Genomic DNA, 20281 nt, shown 5'->3' on the forward strand with positions numbered 1-20281 from the left:
AAAAAAACAACTTAACAAAAAACGCCTGGACAGACAGTCACACCGACACCCATACACACACAAACGCACACACACACACACACACACACACACACACACACACTACTTAGTTGAAATGAATGAAAAATAAGTATACTTAAGTTAAATGTTTGGTTGAGCATCCGACCAACAAGCAAGGGGATCAGTTTTTTATTGCCAGTTGTATTAAGTTTTGTAATGGTTTTGCTTTCTGTTTTTTTTTTTTCATTTTTTATTACTTGTTTATAAAGCCCCTCTGCCCACCAATCAGCCACTAAATAGCTAGCTTGATATGTTGATCTGGTGGAAAGTAATACGTGAATATTTACAACTTATGTCATAGATTAGATTGATTTTGAACTCAGTGTCTGCAGCAATTTAGTCTTTAATCACGGACGCATAATTTTGTCAAAGATATAAGAACTGCAATCCAAACAGTTGTTAAAAGCAGGTATTTCCACTTTTAACATCCAACGGACGAGGTCAAACTTAGATGTCGCTGGGTCAAACATACGCGTTGTGGTATGTCACTACTGCTGTCGGATGTGAAGGTCATTCGTTCGATTCTATATAGAGTATGCGGTTAGACTAAGGGAGTTAATTTTTGACATTTTACACGGTAATTTATTTATTCATTTATTTATTTATTTATTATTATTATTATTATTATTATTATTATTATTATTATTATTATTATTATTATATTATTATTATTATTATTATTATTATTATTATTATTATCATCATCATCATTATTATTATTATTATTATTTTTATTAATGATATGACCCTCCGCCCCGAACGGGGGGTGGGGAGGGGGAAGAAAGAAAGAAAGAAAGAAAGAGAGAGAGAGAGAGAGAGAGAGAGAGAGAGAGAGAGAGAGAGAGAGAGAGAGAGAGAGAGACTGCTCGTGCATTGTAGAGGGCGGGAGCTAAATAGAATAAAGATATAAATATGTGTGTGTGTGTGTGTGTGTGTGTGTATGTGTGTGTTTGTATGTGTGAAAGAAACACGAGGGAGACAAAGAGAGCGAGCGAGACTGGTAGATAAACAAACGGGGAAAAGAAGAGAGGGGCTGGAGCAAAGAATAGGTAGGGATAGTATAATAAAGCCCTTCGTTTCAAAAGAAGTCAAAGTCAATCAGTGGGAAACATATTGACCAATGAGATTGTAATTTGAAAAATGGGACTGGTCAAATCATTTGTTGCATTGTTTCCATTTTGAGTCAGATGACAGCTTGAAGAGGAGCGGGTTGGGCTTAATTTGTAATGACTTACATGAAATCATATAATTGAATCTTCTTGTTTGAGTTGCAACGTCGAGTTATTTAGGACCTGCCACTCGTTATCACAACCCATTGTGGTCAATTGTCATCTATTAAACTCTCCTCCCCTTTTTCTTTGGGTTCACTCCAGTGACTTCTTATATAGTAGACAATGGTTCACTCACATTGTTTATTGTCTCAAAAGACCCCACCCTCCCTCCCATTCCCAATGAATACACGTTAAAACGCACGCTCTCTCTCTCTCTCTCTCTCTCTCTCTCTCTCTCTCTCTCTCTCTCTCTCTCTCTCTCTCTCTCTCTCTCTCTCTCTCTCTCTCTCTCTCTCTCTCTCTATCTCTCTCCCTCTCTCTCTTCTCTCTCTCTCATTTATTTATTTATTTTTTAAAATATATCTCTCTGCATCCATCTCTCTCGCTCTCTGTTTGTTACTGACTTTCTCTCTCTCTCTCTCTCTCTCTCTCTCTCTCTCTCTCTCTCTGTGTGTGTGTGTGTGTGTGTGTTTCTCTCTCTCTGTGTGTTTCTCTCTCTGTATGCCAGTCTCTCTCTCTCTCTCTCTCTCTCTCTCTCTCTCTCTCTCTCTCTCATGTAAACAACAACGCGATAGAAAGTTACAGTGTTCCTCTATGATGTCATGTTACGGATGACGTCATTGGCGTTGGCGACTTATGCGTCAACCAATCAAATCGTCACCAACAGTTTCGCATGGTATTGCTCGCCATACGGCGGCATCTTCGTCACGCCACTCGTTGACGCCACCGCATGCTCACGGACACCGTCAATATTTACGGGGCGGACTACGGCCGTCGGAGATACTGTCCTTTTGTTGGTTAATGATGGGGTTGAAATAGGATACTGTTTCAAGCAAATATTTAATTGCCTCTAATTTCAAAAATATTTGAGTTATGATCATTCTGACAACTTTGTAAGCTTCCCTATGTCCCAGAGATTCGATTTAGTAAAAAAAGTGATTTTATGATTTTTTGAGAGATACTGTCCTTTTGTTGGTTAGGGCAGATCTGGATGAGACTTTAAGGTGATTTCAAACTCCATTGATGGTATTCTCTTGGAATCTACATCTGTTCCTTATTTGAACCAGTTCCCCCTTGTCTTACTTTTTCTTGGGTGCTTAGATTGAAAATAAAAAATATTTTAGCTATTTCATTTTCTTCTATTTAATGGTGCTGATATGACCTAAATGTGTCGCAAGCGCTGTAAAACCCTTAAAAACAAACAAAAGAAACAATAATGAAATAGTTAGAAAAGCATTTTATAGGATGTCTACAACATGAGATTTAGATTTGTTTAAAGGCTATTTTTATTTTACCAGGTACCATTGTGTGTCAGAGCAGAAATCAAGCAGAGGATAGAATGCTTCTTGGATTGTCAGATGCAACTTTGGTAATAAATTATTTTAGTGATATGGTTCAGATAGTTAATATTTGATAACATTTTGATTGAGAGGGGTACAAATCTTTGAATTTGAGATATAGTTTACAAAACTTTTATTGGGTTTCAAGCATGGTGCTTAGATAAGTATTGAAAGTATTTTTTTTTTACTTCACCACCTTTTCTTTCTGGGTGGGGTTCCTGACCTCCCATAGTGGGCAGAGAGGTACTTACTGTGTCTTCTATCCCCCTATATCTGTTCTCCAACTTGCTTTCAGTCTTTTTCTTGGAATGAGATTACTTGGTTTTGTCTTGGCCCTGACCAGATACCCTGGCTGAGAGGGAAACATTCGAATATATAGTTAGAATTTTGGGAGATGATGTTTTTTCCTCTGTTATGCACTGTATTATTTTGTTTACATTCTATATATATGATTTGTAAACATTTGAGTGTATTCCTCTTAGTGGGGACCTGTGCTCGTGTCTGGATGAGATTTTTGGTGATCTCAAACTAAGTACTTTGATAGTGTGCTTTTGGAATCTACATCTGTTTCCTATTTGAACCAATTCCCCTTTGTCTTACCTTTTCTTGGCCACTTTAATCATCACCATCTAGAACTTTTTACTATCCCATTTTCTCCCTTTGTACTGGCGCTGATATGACCTTAATGTGTTGCAAGCGCCGTAAAACCCTTAAAAACAAAAAACAAATCATTTTCTTTAATCTGTAAAAGCTCCATCTCCTGAAGATCATAAAAGGGACATAAACGATACAACAAACAAGTAAAGTTACCCATATTTTGTTGTTGTTGTTGGTATATTTTAGGTATCCAATAGTATTGCAAGTGCTTCCGTTTCTTTAAACACAAAACAAATTTTTAAAATAAAAATTGAGAATCGGTCTCTACTTTAAATATTTCAGAATGGCTTAAGTTTGTTTTGAGATGGGTGTTTTGTTTTTTTTAAAGATATATATCTCAAAATTTTATAAAAACTCGTTTTTCATAAGATCTGCTCACTCATTAGAAAACTCCTCTTGTACCATAAATAGGATTGCGATGTCTAGATCTCATTCAATTTGAATTCTTCAATTATCATGGCAAACAAGTATTATACAATGGTCTTTATTTTTTATTTTTATACTTGTTAGCTATTCGTCTAAAAAAAAAATTCCAGAAAAATAAACACGATGTCTTTTTGTACATAATTTTTACAAATCTCCCTTTGTCTTTTAGGTTATGTTTGATGATACAAGAAAAATCACTCTCTTCACAAGAGCTGCTGTGGTAAGCATTTCCGATGTTTAGGATTTTGATGATTGAAAATTCAATTTGTTACTTTGAAATTCTTTTTTTTTTTCACTCTCAGTAAATGAATGAATATCAAACCTCAATTTAGTTTTGATCTTGGTTACAATAGATTATCCCATTTTTATATCTATTTACTATATCATAATAGTGTTATTATTGAAATGGATATGAAATCAAATTGAACTACACCACATCTACTCTAAATCTTTTTTAAAGTGTAACTCGTACAAGGCAGGATGGGATTATATTATTTTATTTTGCTGATGATATTTTCCTCTAAAATTCCTCTGGTGTTTATTGAAAAAAATTAAGTTTTTTTTTTTTTTTTTCCTTTTCTGCATGTTGTGAGTCTGTGCATGCCTTCAGCTAATTTCTCTTATTGTCACAGCCTCCCTCATCAATTGTGTGGCATCCAAGTGGAACTTTGGTTGTGGTCGCTAGTCCTCGGGCTGATATTCAGGTTTGTCATTCTCTCTATCAATTACCTGCTTCTATGCACGTAAATAAAGTGCTCAAAGGGTTTTAGTCGATCTGGTTGCACTATTACAGTGTAAGTGAAAACCATATCTTTTCTGCACCTGAGCATTTAAAAAACGAACAAATGGTTTTGACTAAATTATTAATTCTTGATTATTTCACATTAGGAATTTCTAAGACTGCAGTAGCGATGATTTTTTGTCTTATCTGTTTGAAATGAAACTTAGGCAAGGGATCTAGAGCCAATACATTGTTTGATAAATGTTAGGAAGATGTGCTGAATATAATTTGGTTTCCTGGTCTCTGCAGAACATTCAATTATTTGGATCTGTGACAGAGCCCAAAAGGCTAATTGTCTTATTGCCTTTTAATCATCATTGCAACTAATGTTAACATTTGTGAATGTTTAAGATTTAATGAAATGTTGAAAAAATAGAGTTGAAGCCAGGTTGTATAATCAGGCACTTTAATACAAATTGAATTTTACTTCTGGAGCAGCAGCATGCAATTAGTGATAGTATCCAAGGAAACGAAGAACGACTCAATCTTTGAAGAGTTTTGTGACTGAGAAAAGAATTTTTTTTTAAAATTTTTATCAAGGATGATTTGAATATGAGAATATTCATCACACATCTTTGAACCATTTCGAATGTCATTTTCATTTCAATTCACTCTCAAAATTAATGTTTCCAAGCTGTGGGTGTAATTCCTTTTTTAAAACATTTTATTCTTTAGTTCGGGTAAATCAGTGAAGCAAAAGATGGGAAACCAAAGATACATGTTAAACTATTGCATTGGTGATGCAACTATTTTATTTAATCATATTTTTGATAGCTTTGGTTTTTGGGATGAAGATAGTGTCTTTGTTCGGTACGAAAGGTGAGAACATTTGTGGAAATGTGATACAAGTTTTGAACTTAATGTTAACCAACAAGGTCCTTTTCCATTCTTTCTTTCATTTCAAAGTGCACTCAATTTTCTTGTATTTGATACCACATATGTTTGATCGTAGTAATGATCGCTTTTGTTACACTCTTTTCAAGAAAACCAGTGGTTTAATTGCAATTGAAAATATTTGTTTACTTGGTCTCCATATGGCTGAGTTTATTCATAACACAGCTTTGAACTTGTACATATCTTGATTATTTGTAGTATTTTCATCCAGTGAGTGTTTTGTTTAGCAACTTTTTTGTGTTTCCAGATTTTTGATCGTGCACTTTCACCATTAAGGATTCACCTTGTCAGTGAAGATCCGTCCCCAGAAAAGTTTTTAAGGATCAGCAAATTTTTCAGGTAAATTGTTTGTTCTTGGGTGAGTTAATCCTCAGCATCTCATTTATCAGCATTAGTCATTTATATGTTGCAAATTTTAGGAGATTTTTACGATTTTAATTAATTTAAGCGGTGCAGCTGAATAGCCCTATTGGAATATATGAATGATAGCATGGTTCACTTCTACAGAGTCATCACCATCATTGCTATAGCATTACCACAAATCTTTAGGAAATTGTGAAGAATAAATGCTTTATAAATGAAAGCAGTAATATAGAGAAAAATGGGGGGCTCCCCAAACAAAAACGAGATCAGTCATATATAACTTATCCAATTGTTGCAATGAATATATATAAATATATATATATATATATATATATATATATATATATATTATATATATATATATATATAATATATATATATATATATATTCTTAGATAATATTGTTGTTTTTTTTTTCCTTTTTCTTTTATTCATAGAGTCAATTTGAAATTAAATTTGGATGAGAACCCTGTGATTATATAAATATATAATTTCTGTTATCGCTGCAATTGTCATATAATTTTCTTTTACAATTTTGCCTTTCAGGACATCTGTGAGTTTAAGAGATATGGAATGGTGTCCACATGCCCCTTTTAGTTCTGAATTCATGACGAGCTACATGGATGCCTTATTTTTGTCTTTCAGCAGGTGATTTTGATTTTGAATTTTGAAGGAATTAGACTCATATTAATTATTTCTTGCTTATTGTCTTTGAAAAGCATTTTAGTCGCATGTTTGTTTCTTTTATTGTGGGTAAGAATATGAAGTAGATGGCTGTTGTAATAATAATTCATGCTATATAAACATTGAAAAGGAAACTTATAAATTCTGGAATTATTGTCATGAGATATTTAAATAATTGTACATGAACATGAATTTTTGAGAAAAAAATCTGATTGCCACCTTTTACTTAAAGAAACCCCCATAATTAAAATTTATAAATTTAAAGGGGAATAGAATGATCAGATTTAAAAAAATTAAAACATATTTCATTTGAAACAAAGTACTTATTGCAAAAGATCCTCAGACTGGTAACCGGCAATAGAAAAACCAAATACCCCCCCCCCCCTTAAAAACAACACCCCCCCCCCCACCCCCAAAATAAAAAATATCCAAATTTTCAAGCCAAAGGTATATACAATGTAGGCCTGATTCCAAAAATATTTATTCGTCATGTACAGATTTGGGGAAGGGGTGATTCAGACTTTATTTTCAAGATTCTGATTTGTAAAACAACAAATTGTTTGTGGAAAACTAACAAAAAGTATATTGTTGTTATCAAAATGAATTGCGGTCAAATTAAACTACGCTACATCAATTCTAAAACATTTTAAAGTGTAAATTGTATACAACAGGATGTTTTTAACTTTTGCACCTGTGACTGAGACTCAGTTTGTACCTTTTTTTATTAGATGTGTGTGTTTGAATTTTTACTGCTCTCTTTTTATCTTCAATTATGATAACCTTGTTAAATGCTATAATAAAATGTTCTGCCTTCAATACAGAGGTCCAGTTGGTCTTTTACAATTCCATCTAGGTGTGCGGAGCAGAGAAAGGTTTTCATGTCTTGAGCTTGTGAAAGAATATTTGAAACATCAGCAAGTTGATGAAGTAAGATTTGTGATAATTTGTTGAAGTCATTTGAAAATGATGTGATTTTTAGATGAGAGCGTGTGAACGAGATGTGGAGTTATTTAGAGACCTGTTAATTCTCCCAACCATTGTCAGAATTCAGACTCTTCAGTACTGGTCAATAATCAATCCACCAACCTTCTTCCCTCACTTAAAAAGTTTTTTTTTTTAAAAAGAAGAAAAAAGAAAGTTCTAAAAAATAAAAGTGTGGTGACCCTCCCCTTCAATCCATCTGCTCGCTCTGCAAAGCTTCTTGGCTTCCCTCTTGCCAGTTGATCAATAGTCAAAGAAGAAGAATACCTGTGCTATTTTAAAGCTTCTCAAAAACTTGACTCGCTGTTTCTCAACCATGTATGAAGTTTCTGGGATAGAGATTTTATTTACATTTTTATGATAGACTTTAATTTTCAGATTCACCATTGGAAATTTTCTTTGAGATCTTAATTTCATTCATTTCAAAGTACTAGAAGATTTTGTCGATTGTTTTGCTGACCTTTGTGTTATTGTGTAAAAAGCAAATTTGAGTTTGAAAAAAGTTCAGACCATTCTTTTTTCCAGTATTTATAGGTCTGTATTTAAACAATGTTGCTGGTTGGAATGTTCAAAAGTGAGAGGGGAAAACAAGGGTAGAGTAAATTCATTTTTTATTTCGAAAACTTTCACCCCGAGGAATTTTACATTTTATACAAGAGAGAGAGAGAGAGAGAGAGAGAGAGAGAGAGAGAGAGAGAGAGAGAGAGAGAGAGAGAGAGAGAGAGAGAGAGAGAGAGAGAGAGAGAGAGAGAGAGAGAGAGAGAGAGAGAGAGAGAGAGAGAACAAGAAGTTTTTACCAATTATCATTGGGTAGTGAAGTTTGACGATTGGTGTCTAGCAGTTTAGGGAATTGAAAATATGTGAAATGAAATTATTAATGGATGGGATATCTCAATCATTCTCAGTTGAGGATGGTTTAGTCGTCAGTGTTTTGTTTGTTTATTTATTTATTTATTCATTCATTTATTTATTTATTTATTCATTCATTTATTTAGTTATTTCATAATTTTTTTTTTCCTCAGGCTGTCAGTTTGTTGGGAAGTATGAACTGGGATGTTGAAGGACAGGCGTGTTATGGATGTCTTTCAGCCATCATCAATCATTTACTTAGGATGTCCTTGAATCCTGATAGAGAAGGTAATGTCTTAGCGATTTTCATTATTTAAAAAGAAGATAGATTTTTCTCCACATTTTTGTGATATGGATGCAAATTTAAAATGAAAGGATTTTGCTTTTTTATTTTTTATTTCTTGATGATGATTATTTGATCATTTTCTTTGCTCTTAAGATTTGCTATAATCCGAGTCTACAATATGTGTTAAAGATTGGGAGTTTCGAACACAGAAATTCTATATTTCTTTCTTCTTCCTTTTCATTGCATCTAATGTTATTGCACATGAAAATGCTCAAAGGTATGTATTTGAGGTAAAAGTGCTTGATTGTGAAATGTTTAAGAATCTCCATATTTCTCTGAAATAACTTGTCATGATCTCAACATTTCTCCTCATAGCTCAGTTACAAGCTGCACTAGCCACATTTTATGCTCCCAAACCATCCATCTCAGAGGCTACCATTTTGGAGTATAGAGACCCCATCAGTCACCTTGCACGAAGATTTTTTCACCACCTTTTGAGGTATTAAGTTGAATAAATGCTTATGTGTCTTTAAAATGTAACAAATTGTCATTGAAAAGCGGGCATCTCCGTTTTAAATTCAGTGTGTAATTAGGACTGTATTAGAAAGAACATATCCAATCAATAGAAAAAAAAATGTTGAACCAAATTCTAAGTTGATTGAAAATGTAGATTGCAAATGTGTTGAACAAAAATATATACAACAGCTCAAAAAAAAAAAACAAAAACAAAAGAGAACAAATTATGTAAAAAGAAATGTTTTGGGCTCAAACCTGTCTTCATTTATCAACAAAGATATTGATAACGGTAATACAATTGGTAAATATTGGAAGAAATGGGGATGACTTTGCCACCCCTTGAGGAGGCCAGTTACAAATATTACCAGGAAGGTTTTAACGTGGACATCACAAGCTACAAGTACAATAAAAAAAAAAGGATGGCCTAGAAAATCCTGGAGGAGGGAAATAATGGACAGTTTGAAGAAGGGAGGCTTCTTAATGAAATAAACAGGAGAAGATGGTGCAGAGCTAAACATGCCTGAGAGGATTTATCAATGGCCTGTGCTTCAGCTGGAGTGACTGACTTATTCAGAACTAGTCTGAGTGAGCACCAAAATTTTGGAAGTAAATTGATGAAATAGTGTTTATTTACTGATGAACAGCCAGATGCAAAAATTAATTAATTGACCTACAGAATCAACAAGTAAAAGATAAAAGACATAGGTTAAGGCTTAAGTTGAGAATGATTAAACCATCCCATCCTTCTATAATTAATTTCATTTCGTTACCTTTCCAATTCTTTACAGCAGATTTTTTTTTTTAATCATGTTCTTCACTTACTTATGACGTTTTGGTTTGATGCTCTGTCCTTACCAGTTGTGACTGGGTTTTTTTTTTTGTTTTTTTTTCAATTCTTTTTGTTGTTGGCTGAAAAAGGATTTTGCCCTTCTAAGCATTTCATACTTTTTTTTAAAAAAGCTGCTATATTCATTTTGGTTCAATGCTATTAGAGTTTTCACCTGGGATTAAATCCACGATCTTGATCTTGCTTTTTGCTTCATTAGTTGAGTATTAACATTTCTTTTTATCTACAGATATGTAAGGTTTGATAAAGCATTCCTATTGGCTGTCGATATTGGTGCAAGGGATCTGTTTATGGTAAACTATTTTTTAATTGACAAAAGAATCAGGCATTCTGATGCTTTACCAAAGATTTTTAGATGGTCTAATCAATAAAAAGATTGATTGCCTTTCTATTTTTCATTGTTCATTTTTCTGATATTCCCTCTATAACGGGACAAAGTCAAGAAAAATATCAAGCTGGCTACATACAACCAACCAGGCAACTTAAATTTTTTATTTGTTTCTTTTTTATTTTTATATTTCATGATTGTAATGATTTGGAAAAAGCATATTCTTGAGATATTTGTAAATGATATATATAAATGTATGTCTGGAGTATAGAGTTGAGAGGGTGGAAAGAGAGATGATGAGAGAGAGAGAGAGAGAAAGAGAGAGAGAGAGAGGGGGGTGGGGGGTAAGAAGAAGAAGGAAAGAAGCAATTGCAATTTGGAGTATGGCGAGTCTTGATTTTTTTAATCAATCATTTGGTCTCAAGGATATTCACTATATGGCAGCTGAGAAAGGAGAAACAGCCCTCGCAGAAGTTGCTAAAAGGAAAGCTGAACAGATTGAATCAGATGGTTTAGGTATGTTGGATTTCTATAAAATAGGAAGTTGTAGTTTGAAGGCAGAAATGGTACAATTTGGATAAAATAACTGTTTTATTTTTGTTAAAATCCGGAGTGGTAAGAGGTTTAAGGACAATGGTTCTGTTATGTAACTGAAAATAACCATAAAAATTTAAAAGAGGCTGATAACGTTTTGTCAGCGTAATGCAAATTGCGAAATATAGTTTGATCTTAATGTTTAATATACAGGCACCAATACTGATGTAAAAAAATATAAAGAGTAGAATTTATTAAAATATATTGAAACAAAACGATTTTGAGGTCCAGTACACCTCTTTGGCACTTTAGACAGAGTATTACCAATACTTATAAATGGAGACAGTGGGGCACAATTATAATATATTTTATCTCATAAATCAGGGGTAACAGATCCATAATGTATCCCTTGTTTAATAACAAACAGAAACATTTTCATTATCCCAATGTTCAATATGAACTTTTAATAACCCACTTTGCCCTATCTCAAGATTCAGAGAGGTATTTATACTCAAAGATGGATGAAAAAATATGCGGAAAAATGTTCGACTTGTCATCCTCAGATACCTTACAGGGTTTTGATGATGGGACATTTAGATTTTCTCCAAATGCAGTGTCAGGTAATCATCGCAGCACCAACAACAATCAGGAAAACTTCATAGATCAAGTAAGTATACATAAAAATAAATCAGATGGTTGGTGGGGCTACTTCTATTCCTTTTTATAAATAGTGTCCCTTTATGTTTCCTTTCCTATATTTAACCAATCATAAAGCTGCGTTTTAATTATTTTTTTTTAATGCTGCAGTTTAATTGGTTGGCTATAATGAAAATAAGAAGAAATGGCCATGATTATAGAGCGCACATAAAACCTTCATGAGACTTCTTAATCATACCTTTTAAATATGTTTAACACCAGAGTGTTACAGGCACTGAATTGTAAATTCCAAATGGTTTAAATATGTTCAGGTAACATTATTGGGTTTTTTTTCTTCTCTTAGCTAATAGCTAATTTCAAAATATGCTAATTATTATCTACAAAAGTTGAATACGCTTTACTAAAGGTTTTAAAAAGTCCACAATTTAGTGATTTGTAGGTACTCGTTGATTAGATTTCTTGATTTTATTCTAGCTTCCCAGTTCGAGGCAACATCCATGGCAGCATGAGTATTATTCATCCCAACACAACCAGGAGCAACGGGAAACGGAAGAATCACCTTTAACCAATCCACAGTTTGCTGATGGGTATGTCATAGTCCTGGTCATTAGAGATTGGAGAAATATAATTAAGAGAGCAACAAGACAACACTATCTCTTATCACTTGCACATTCAACTATTTACCAATCCACAGAATGCTTAGGATTTTGTCATGAGACTGGTCATTAAAGATTGGGGAGACAGCACAGTAAAAAAGCAACAAATTATATTTTCTTTTCACTGTTTAAGAGACTTGACCTAAAACTTCAAACTGCAGGTCAATCAATTATTTCTTTTCTGCTTATTACTAGCTGTTTTACTTTATTGTGATAATACAATATAAAAACATTCATACTCTATTTACTCTCTCTCTCTCTCTCTCTCTCTCTCTCTCTCTCTCTCTCTATCTATCTATCTATCTATCTATCTATCTATCTCCCTATCTCTTTTATATTTCATTTTTTGTATTTTCCCATGATCCTTCATAAAATGTAATTAAAAAATTTCCCATAACTAAAATGATGTTTTTTCATTTATCATTTGTCTCTCAACCTAAGGAGTTTTCCTGACTTAGGGGACCTGCGAATAAATGACCACTTCATTGATGACTACACAGCAGCTTTAATGGGCTCAGACTCCAATACAAGTAAGCCTATATATTTTACCTCACATTAATCACATCCATAGCAGTAAATGTAAATGAATTATTTAATATCATCACCAACAACACCACCACCATCACTGTTATCATCATCATCATCATCATCATCCTCCCTTGTCATCATCACAGACCTGTAAATATTCCGTCTTAAGACGGAATTCCGTACTGTGAGATATTTAGCCATTATACCCGTTTTTTAAGGTCATTAAAAAACGACCATATAATTACAATAAATACTAAAAATCTTCGAGGGGTTTTAAAAACACTGCATCGATAACACACGACTACGCTTTGCTCTTTGCCGATATCCATGCTATTATTTATTATGGCATAGAAACTGGAGAGTGTAACCTCTTTTGTACTGCTTGTCTTTCTCAGTCCTAAATCCAATCGCCTTGGTTCCGTCTCGCTGTGGTTCCGTATCTCGACGATAGAACTATAACACTACTTTCCGCCCTCCAAGGACGGAATTAAAAATCTGTATAACCAAACACTGAATACCAAGAGTTGACGATTCACATGTGTAGATTAGAACTATAAACTATTACTTCCGGTATAACAATCTCGTCCCTGATTTCATTTTCTCGAGTCATCACTATCTCAAGTCTTTTTTAAAATTCCTGTGACGTTGAACAATTAAAATTCGTGAATTTTCTGCATTCACTACTAGGTAAAATACCTGGATGTGATTTGCATTTTTCAATAGCAGCAAACCTGAGTACTTGAACTTTGCTGAACGAGGTGTCAGTGCCAGGGCCTGCTCAAAATTTCGTTGATAGAGTAGAGCTTCAGACTTAAAAGTTAAAGGAGATTGAAAAATCTGTGAAAAAACATGTTTAAATGGTTCTGGTTGAAGGACGAAAATGAGAATGGCGATTTTCTTTCTGATTATATTCGTATACCTCAAGACCCAGGCCATTGCTACTGCCTGTTCTGTGATTTTAGTGTGATCACAAATTAAACTATGGCACCAGACACGGCGTCTAAACTGCACTATAAATCTGACCGTTTAGTTTCCCGCTGTTCCGAGCGCCGACGTAACCTCACCCGACAGGTAACCGGGGTCAACAGCGGTCAGCCGATATCAATTCCCAGAACGTAGATTTGACGTGCATTGGGTGATACCAATGGATGATTTCCTACCATTTAACCTCACGATCTTCGTGACGATGCAATTCCACCCAAAATGCAAAGAATTCTCGCAGACCTACTCTTTCCATCGGTCCAATTTTTATTTCAATATCTCCAGTACTTATTCACAAAGCCGTGATTCAAATTCGCCTATTTTTCTATAACATTTAAATAAAATTACTTGTAATTACCTCAGGATTCTAAAAAAACGTTACTATAAACTTCAAATTTTTTTGGGTGTGATTCACAAGGCACAAGTTTTACTACGAAATGAGGTAAGTTTCATTTACTCTTCAGTTTTCATTATTTTGTAATGATTATTTTTCCGCGGTAGGTCAGGTAATAATGATATTACCTCTTTAGCCTTGTTCTTGAAACGTATATTTCGCTGCGGTTTTATTGTTAATTATATTTTTATTTTTTATTTTTTTCAATGATGAGTTAATTTGATTTTTAAATTGCATAATTTGAATTATCTTGCTAATGTTTATATTTAAATGACATTGTGTGTTGGGCCTCAACTTAGCTCAACTGCTTGTTAGAATTTTCCTGCCCCCCCCCCCCCCCCCTTTCTTTCACCAAATTGGGTGAAGTATTTGGTTTTTCTTTTTCCCAATTTTATGTACGCTGTTATGTATGCATGGATATGAGAAGTAATACAGAGTGTTTTAAAACTCATTTTATTCATTAATTCACTATATCATTGCTTACATCGCTCAGTCAATTTGGAATTTTCTCTTACAGCATGGACCACACAATTGCAAGTCATAACCAAGCAGTGAATTCATTATGTAGGACATGTGGTATGATTTGTTTAACACAGAAATAGAAACGTGCCCGCAAGAAACAATTTAAATGTTCAAATTATTCTAATGACATTCTTTTAGTCTATGGGACTGACACGGCATTGGACAAGCAAGGAGCACACTCATAATTTATGTGTAAAAAGTACACATTATAAAGCACATTGAACACACGACTCATTAGCTTCTTTGTATTTTCTCATTGCCAAGATGCTAATAATAAATAAATCAACCTTGAAACGGGTTGCACTTGCATGTTTGATATCGACAGAGTAGAATATAACAACAAACTCCAAAACGCAGGAGAGACTTTCAAATCTCATGCACGAGCCACTCACCCTCAGGGATGGTCCTATTGCCTCTGAATTGGACAGAATACCGCATTACACAACAGGCTTACCACAGAGGTCATTCATTGGCAACCACTGCCACAAATACTTACAAGAAAAAGTCTACACTTACAATTATCCAACAAACAAAGAACTGCACCCACGACCCACTCATCATTGACGACGCATGCAGTATTGGATTAATTTTCGACAATATAAACAAGGCCTATAGTCATGTGCACAACTTTATTTCACACACAAAATCGATCAAAGCAGACACAATCCAATATATTCAAAGTGCAATAAAACATTACACGGATACATACAGAAAATATTTTCCAAACAAAATAATCCCAAAACACCTCCTTGAGTACCACTGCATACCACACATCACTCAATATAAGTTTAGACTTAGACTTCTTGGAGAACAAGGCACAGTGAGCTGTCACCAAACAACAGCAAAATTGGAAAAAAAGAGCATCCGGCATTATCAATGATATGAATAAAATGCAATTTGTCATCAACGCAATGCAGTTAAAGACCAGCCCCAAACTACACTGACGAGTTTGAATGCTCGTAGCGGATATATTTTTGTTGAGGAAAAATACGTTTTTTGTGAGGAGAAGTATCTACATCTTGTCTTTATAATACATAAAATTCAGACAAATCCATAGCAACGTTTTTTTTTCTCTAATTTTTGAAATGTTGCACCCGCTATATTTTTTGTGTAATTTGTTACCGTTCATTGATAACTTATATTGAGAAATCTAGTAATACTATGAAAAAATAAAAAACACACAGTAAAAGTAGAAAATATAAACTTTTATACCAAGTAGTGATATTTCAACTCATTCAATATGGGTGTCTAACAGACAATAAAACAAAACATTGTTAAATTGAGTGAAACGGCAATCCCCATTAGGTAAATTCCTCTCGGTGATTGACCGCTCACCGTGACCGGGTCAGCAGGTGTCAGGAACGGGATACCGTCTCAACTAAACTGTTGTCGTTGTGTACGCTGTGCAGAGGATAAGGAAGAGCAGCTTTACCTTTAAATTGACTTTAAGTTTAAGCATGCAAAAGCCAATTTCCATGTCAAGGTACCCCTTTCACTTTCACTTCGCCTTTCTCTTTGGTCATCCCACTTTCAAACTGTCCACCCATTCAACCCTCACATCTCCCTTATATTAAATCCATATAGCCCTCCTGATTCTATGCCATCTCAACATCTCATCTAATCTCAGGTCTCAGTAAGTTTGTCTTTTTTTTTGTTTCAGAAATATTTTTGTTTTCAAGTTATACATAATTTGATGCACCCCTGTCGATATAAATTGGTACTTACATGGTAATCACTGTCACTATTTGGCGTGATAAGGGGAAAAAAGTTCAGTCTTTTTCATGATCAGTGATTTACAGGTCTGTCATCATCATCACCGTAAAAATAAAATCAGTTTTTTTAAGTTCGTGTTTTCCCTTTTTGAAAAATTCTGTTGAAAATTTAATGTTCTTATTTTATTTTTATTTTTTATTTTTAGTAAGGGATCCCGGCAGAAGAGATGAAGAACTTCAAGAGGGAGACGAAGAGCAGAGAGAAGGAAATGTTAAAGTCATTCATTTCGGAATTGTGTGAAGCTGGTTTTATAAAAACTTTGTTACAATTGGGATCAAAACAACTTGGAATCTTTACTTTTAGGTTTACAGTGGAACCGCCCGATAACGACATGCCACGGGACCGAGTTTTTATGTTGTTATCCGGAGGTGTCGTTATTTAGAGGTTTCCAAGATGGCGGACAAAGTGGGCGTGGTAAGGCTCGCGGGACCAGTTTTTATTAACATTGACAAAACAAACAAAACATTGTAGTGTATTCCTCTTAGAGGGTTCTTGTGCGTATGTCTGGATGAGACTTTTAGGTGATCTGAACTGACTACACTGATAGTGTGCTCCTAGAATCTACATCTGTTCCCTATTTAAACCATTCCCTTTTGTCTTACTTTTTCTTATGTCATTTCAATTGTAAATCTAGAATGTTTTTTACTATCCAATTTTCTTCCTTTATACTGGCGTTGATATGACATAGATGTGTCACAAGCGCTGTAAAACCCTTTAAAACAAACAAAAACAGGTAATTCGGACACTGTGAGTTAGATAAAATTCCTCATCCTCTTCCTCCTCCTCCCACAAAAACACTACTACTACTACTACTACTACTACTACTACTACTACTACTACTACTACTATTACTACTACTACTACTATTACTACTACTACTACTACTACTACTACTACTACTACTACTTCTATCACCACATAATATCACATTTTCCAAGATTTTGTGTTTACTTGCTTACACTTCCATTTATACCTTGGTTTTTATTAATGCATATGAGCCAAGATTCGTCAAAATAAAAAGCTGCGTTGTCATTGGTTTCAAAAGCTGCGTTCTCATTGGTTCAAGCAGGAATCGTTTTTATAACCTTTTGAGTACTCATACTCGGTATTTTTATGCTATTCGACCTTAAGGACGAATAGGGCTACCCTTTTTAGTATCAGATATCTACGAAAACTGCCGAAAATCGCCAAAATGATGTCGTTATTCGGAGGTTTTATCAAAAAGTACGTCGTTATTTGGAGGGTTTTTTTTACTGATCTTAAATAGAAAAAAAATCGGGACCACGGGTCAATGTCAATGTCAGGAGGTTGTCGCTATTCGGAGGTGTCGTAATCGGGAGGTTCCACTGTATTTGAAGCTATGATATTGTATATAATGTTAGCTTGTAAAATTTGGCAATGGTATATACAAGATTACTTTTTGCCATTAATCAAAGTTGGTCTCGGAATGAACAGAACTGTAGGCACCTTACATGCAGGCATAATAATAGAATAAATATGATAAACACTTGTATACAAGTACATGGGCACTCACACACGCACACAAAGACCTGGTCATCTAAATTCCTAGCACAAACATTAAGCTTTTACCATATTTGCAGTTTTACCATATATGTTTTCAGGTAAGATTTAAAACAGTCATAGTAGGCACTGTGTCTTCTATCCCCCTATATCTGTTTTCCAACTTGCTTTCTGTTTTTGTCTTGGAATGAGATTACTTGGTTTTGTCCTGGCCCTGGGCGGATACTCAAGCTGGGAGGGAAACAATCAAATGTATAATTAGAGTTTTGGGAGATGATATTTTTTCCTTGTAAATCATCTCTCTGTTATGCACTGTATTATTTTTCCTTTTACATATGTATGTTCTGTAAACAATTGTTCCCTATTTGAACCATTTCCCCTTTGTCTTGATTATTCTTGGGTGCTTTAATTGTAATTCTAGAACTTTTTACTATCCCATTCTCTTCCTTTGTACTGGCGCTGATATAACCTAAATGTGTTGCAAGTGCCGTAAAACCCTTAAAAAACAAACAAAACATAAAACAGTTGAAATCATCTTAGCATCTATTTGACGGGAGATCCAAACTTGTCAGGCTACAAAAGCAACTCTTCTAGAAATATAATGAGTGGCTTAAAACTTCCTCCTGGGATCTATATTTAGGCACTTTTAGTGTCAAATTTGTGTTGAATCTCCATTGTGCCCTGAAAACAGGTTGGGAAAGGGCATTTTTGGATGTTTCTATTTTGCAGTAGTTTTTAAAAAATATTTGAAAAAATGACTGTAAGGTATGACTTTTAGTATTGCCCATACCTGTTCTTTCGGATAAATTAGCATTGTGTATTTGAATCCAAATATCTAAGCTTTATGATACTTAGATTTTGTTTATTTGTTGCCAATTTGTATTTTGGAAGGAGGCTAAAGGGATGAGTATCCAAAGGAAGTCCGTCAGGTTAGAAGATGGCTTTTATTTGTGTGTATTTTTTTGGAGTTAAAACATCCTGATTTTTAAACAGTCTAATTTATTTTATTGGAATCATGAGTTTGCAATTCTGTTTAAGACTACCTCGGCCCTAGGACCTCTCATGGCAGTTTTTTTCAAATAAAAATCCCTAATTTTGTAAGCTAAAAATAGCAAACTTTGCAAAACTTTGCGATTCATTTTCCTAAAAACCCATAATTAGTTCATGAAAGAGAAACATATTTGTTTGTTTATTAAGGGCTTCACAGCGCTTTCAACAAATGTAAAGTCATATCAGCGCCAGTAAAAAGGAAGAAAAAGGGATAGTAAAAAGTTCTAGAATTGCAATTAAAGTACCCAAGAAAAAGCACGTTATCAGTGTACTTAGTTTGAGATTATCTAAATATTTCACCCTGACACAAGCGCAGGTCCCCACAAAGAAGAATACACTCAAATGGAATTACAAAAATAACAGTGCCTAACGGAGATGATTTACGAGACAAAAAATGTCATCTCCCAAAACTCTAACTACACATTTGACTGTTTCCCTCTCAGCCAGGGCCATGACAAAACCAAGTAATCTCATTCCAAGACAAATACAGAAAGCATGTTGGAAAACAGATATAGGGGTAGAGAAGACCCTCTGTTTTTTTCGCCTTTTACTGTTTAATTTTTAATTATTTTTTTTAAGTTGTCTCATTTTCGTTGCAAAATCTCAAAAATTTGCAGATTTTGGGGCCGCAATGCAAATCAGTGATTTTTTTTTTTTTTGCGCCCGCAAGCGCTTCAAAAAACTGCCATGTCAGCCTAGGACCAGCTATGGGCTCAAAGTAAAGATGATGACAAGATTATTTGACTTTGAATAGGTCATATTGACCTAATTGGACAAAAATGTTTTATGTCTGTTAGTATGTTGTGTCAATTTTTATATTTTGTATATTTATTTGATATAATTATTGATATTTATTATTGGATTGTGATCTTCTTGATCTAGATTATAAAATTGTAATCAAATAAAAATAAAAGTTTTTTTTTAAACAAAATGTTGGTCTTAACGTTATGCTTCGTTATGCTTGTTATAGTTAAAGAAGTGTTCTATGACTGTCAGCGTCAATGATGCTGATCTGTATTGGAACAGTCATTTTTTTTCTATACACAACTTGATTTTACTTCAGGCTTCGTGTGTGGATTTTCTGACCTCCCATAGTGAGCAGGGAGGCGCTAGCTGTGTTCAATCCCCCTATATCTGTTTTCCAACATGCTTTCTGTCTTTGTCTTGGAGTGAAATTACTTGGTTTTGTCCTGGCCCTGGCCGGATGGGAAACAGTCAAATGTATAGTAAGAATTTTGCGAGATATTTTTTTGTCTTGTAAATCATCTCTCTGTTATGCACTGTTTTGTTTGATTTACATATATATGATTTGTAAACATTTGAGACGTTTAGGTGATCTCAATCTAAGTACACTGATAGTGTGCTCTTGGAATCTACATCTG

General features: G+C 34.2%; 1 protein-coding gene across 2 annotated transcripts in view; it reads left to right on the top strand.

Moving 5' to 3' along the window:
* LOC144975651 (WD repeat-containing and planar cell polarity effector protein fritz homolog) overlaps nucleotides 1-19830 on the top strand; it is a 34711-nt gene extending 14881 nt beyond the window's left edge. The window contains exons 13-27 of one of the 2 annotated variants that reach the window (XR_013645961.1): nucleotides 2630-2700; nucleotides 3924-3974; nucleotides 4387-4458; nucleotides 5677-5768; nucleotides 6339-6440; nucleotides 7298-7403; nucleotides 8480-8594; nucleotides 8968-9091; nucleotides 10185-10248; nucleotides 10709-10799; nucleotides 11381-11484; nucleotides 11949-12061; nucleotides 12572-12660; nucleotides 16474-17965; nucleotides 19409-19830. Coding sequence is in view for 1 of the 2 variants with exons in the window: in XM_078919839.1 (XP_078775965.1) it covers nucleotides 2630-2700; nucleotides 3924-3974; nucleotides 4387-4458; nucleotides 5677-5768; nucleotides 6339-6440; nucleotides 7298-7403; nucleotides 8480-8594; nucleotides 8968-9091; nucleotides 10185-10248; nucleotides 10709-10799; nucleotides 11381-11484; nucleotides 11949-12061; nucleotides 12572-12660; nucleotides 16474-16568 (1289 nt within the window). In the remaining variant the exon portion in view is untranslated. Of the gene's footprint in view, nucleotides 1-2629; nucleotides 2701-3923; nucleotides 3975-4386; nucleotides 4459-5676; nucleotides 5769-6338; nucleotides 6441-7297; nucleotides 7404-8479; nucleotides 8595-8967; nucleotides 9092-10184; nucleotides 10249-10708; nucleotides 10800-11380; nucleotides 11485-11948; nucleotides 12062-12571; nucleotides 12661-16473 lie in introns of both variants that reach the window. The other variant, XM_078919839.1, reaches the window with a different exon arrangement.
* Nucleotides 19831-20281: the final 451 nt, after the last annotated feature.

The sequence above is a fragment of the Berghia stephanieae genome, chromosome 1 (assembly GCF_034508935.2).
Source record: "Berghia stephanieae isolate SIO BIC M18660-M18661 chromosome 1, UCSD_Bste_1.3, whole genome shotgun sequence".
Classification (NCBI taxonomy): Eukaryota; Metazoa; Mollusca; class Gastropoda; order Nudibranchia; family Aeolidiidae; genus Berghia; species Berghia stephanieae.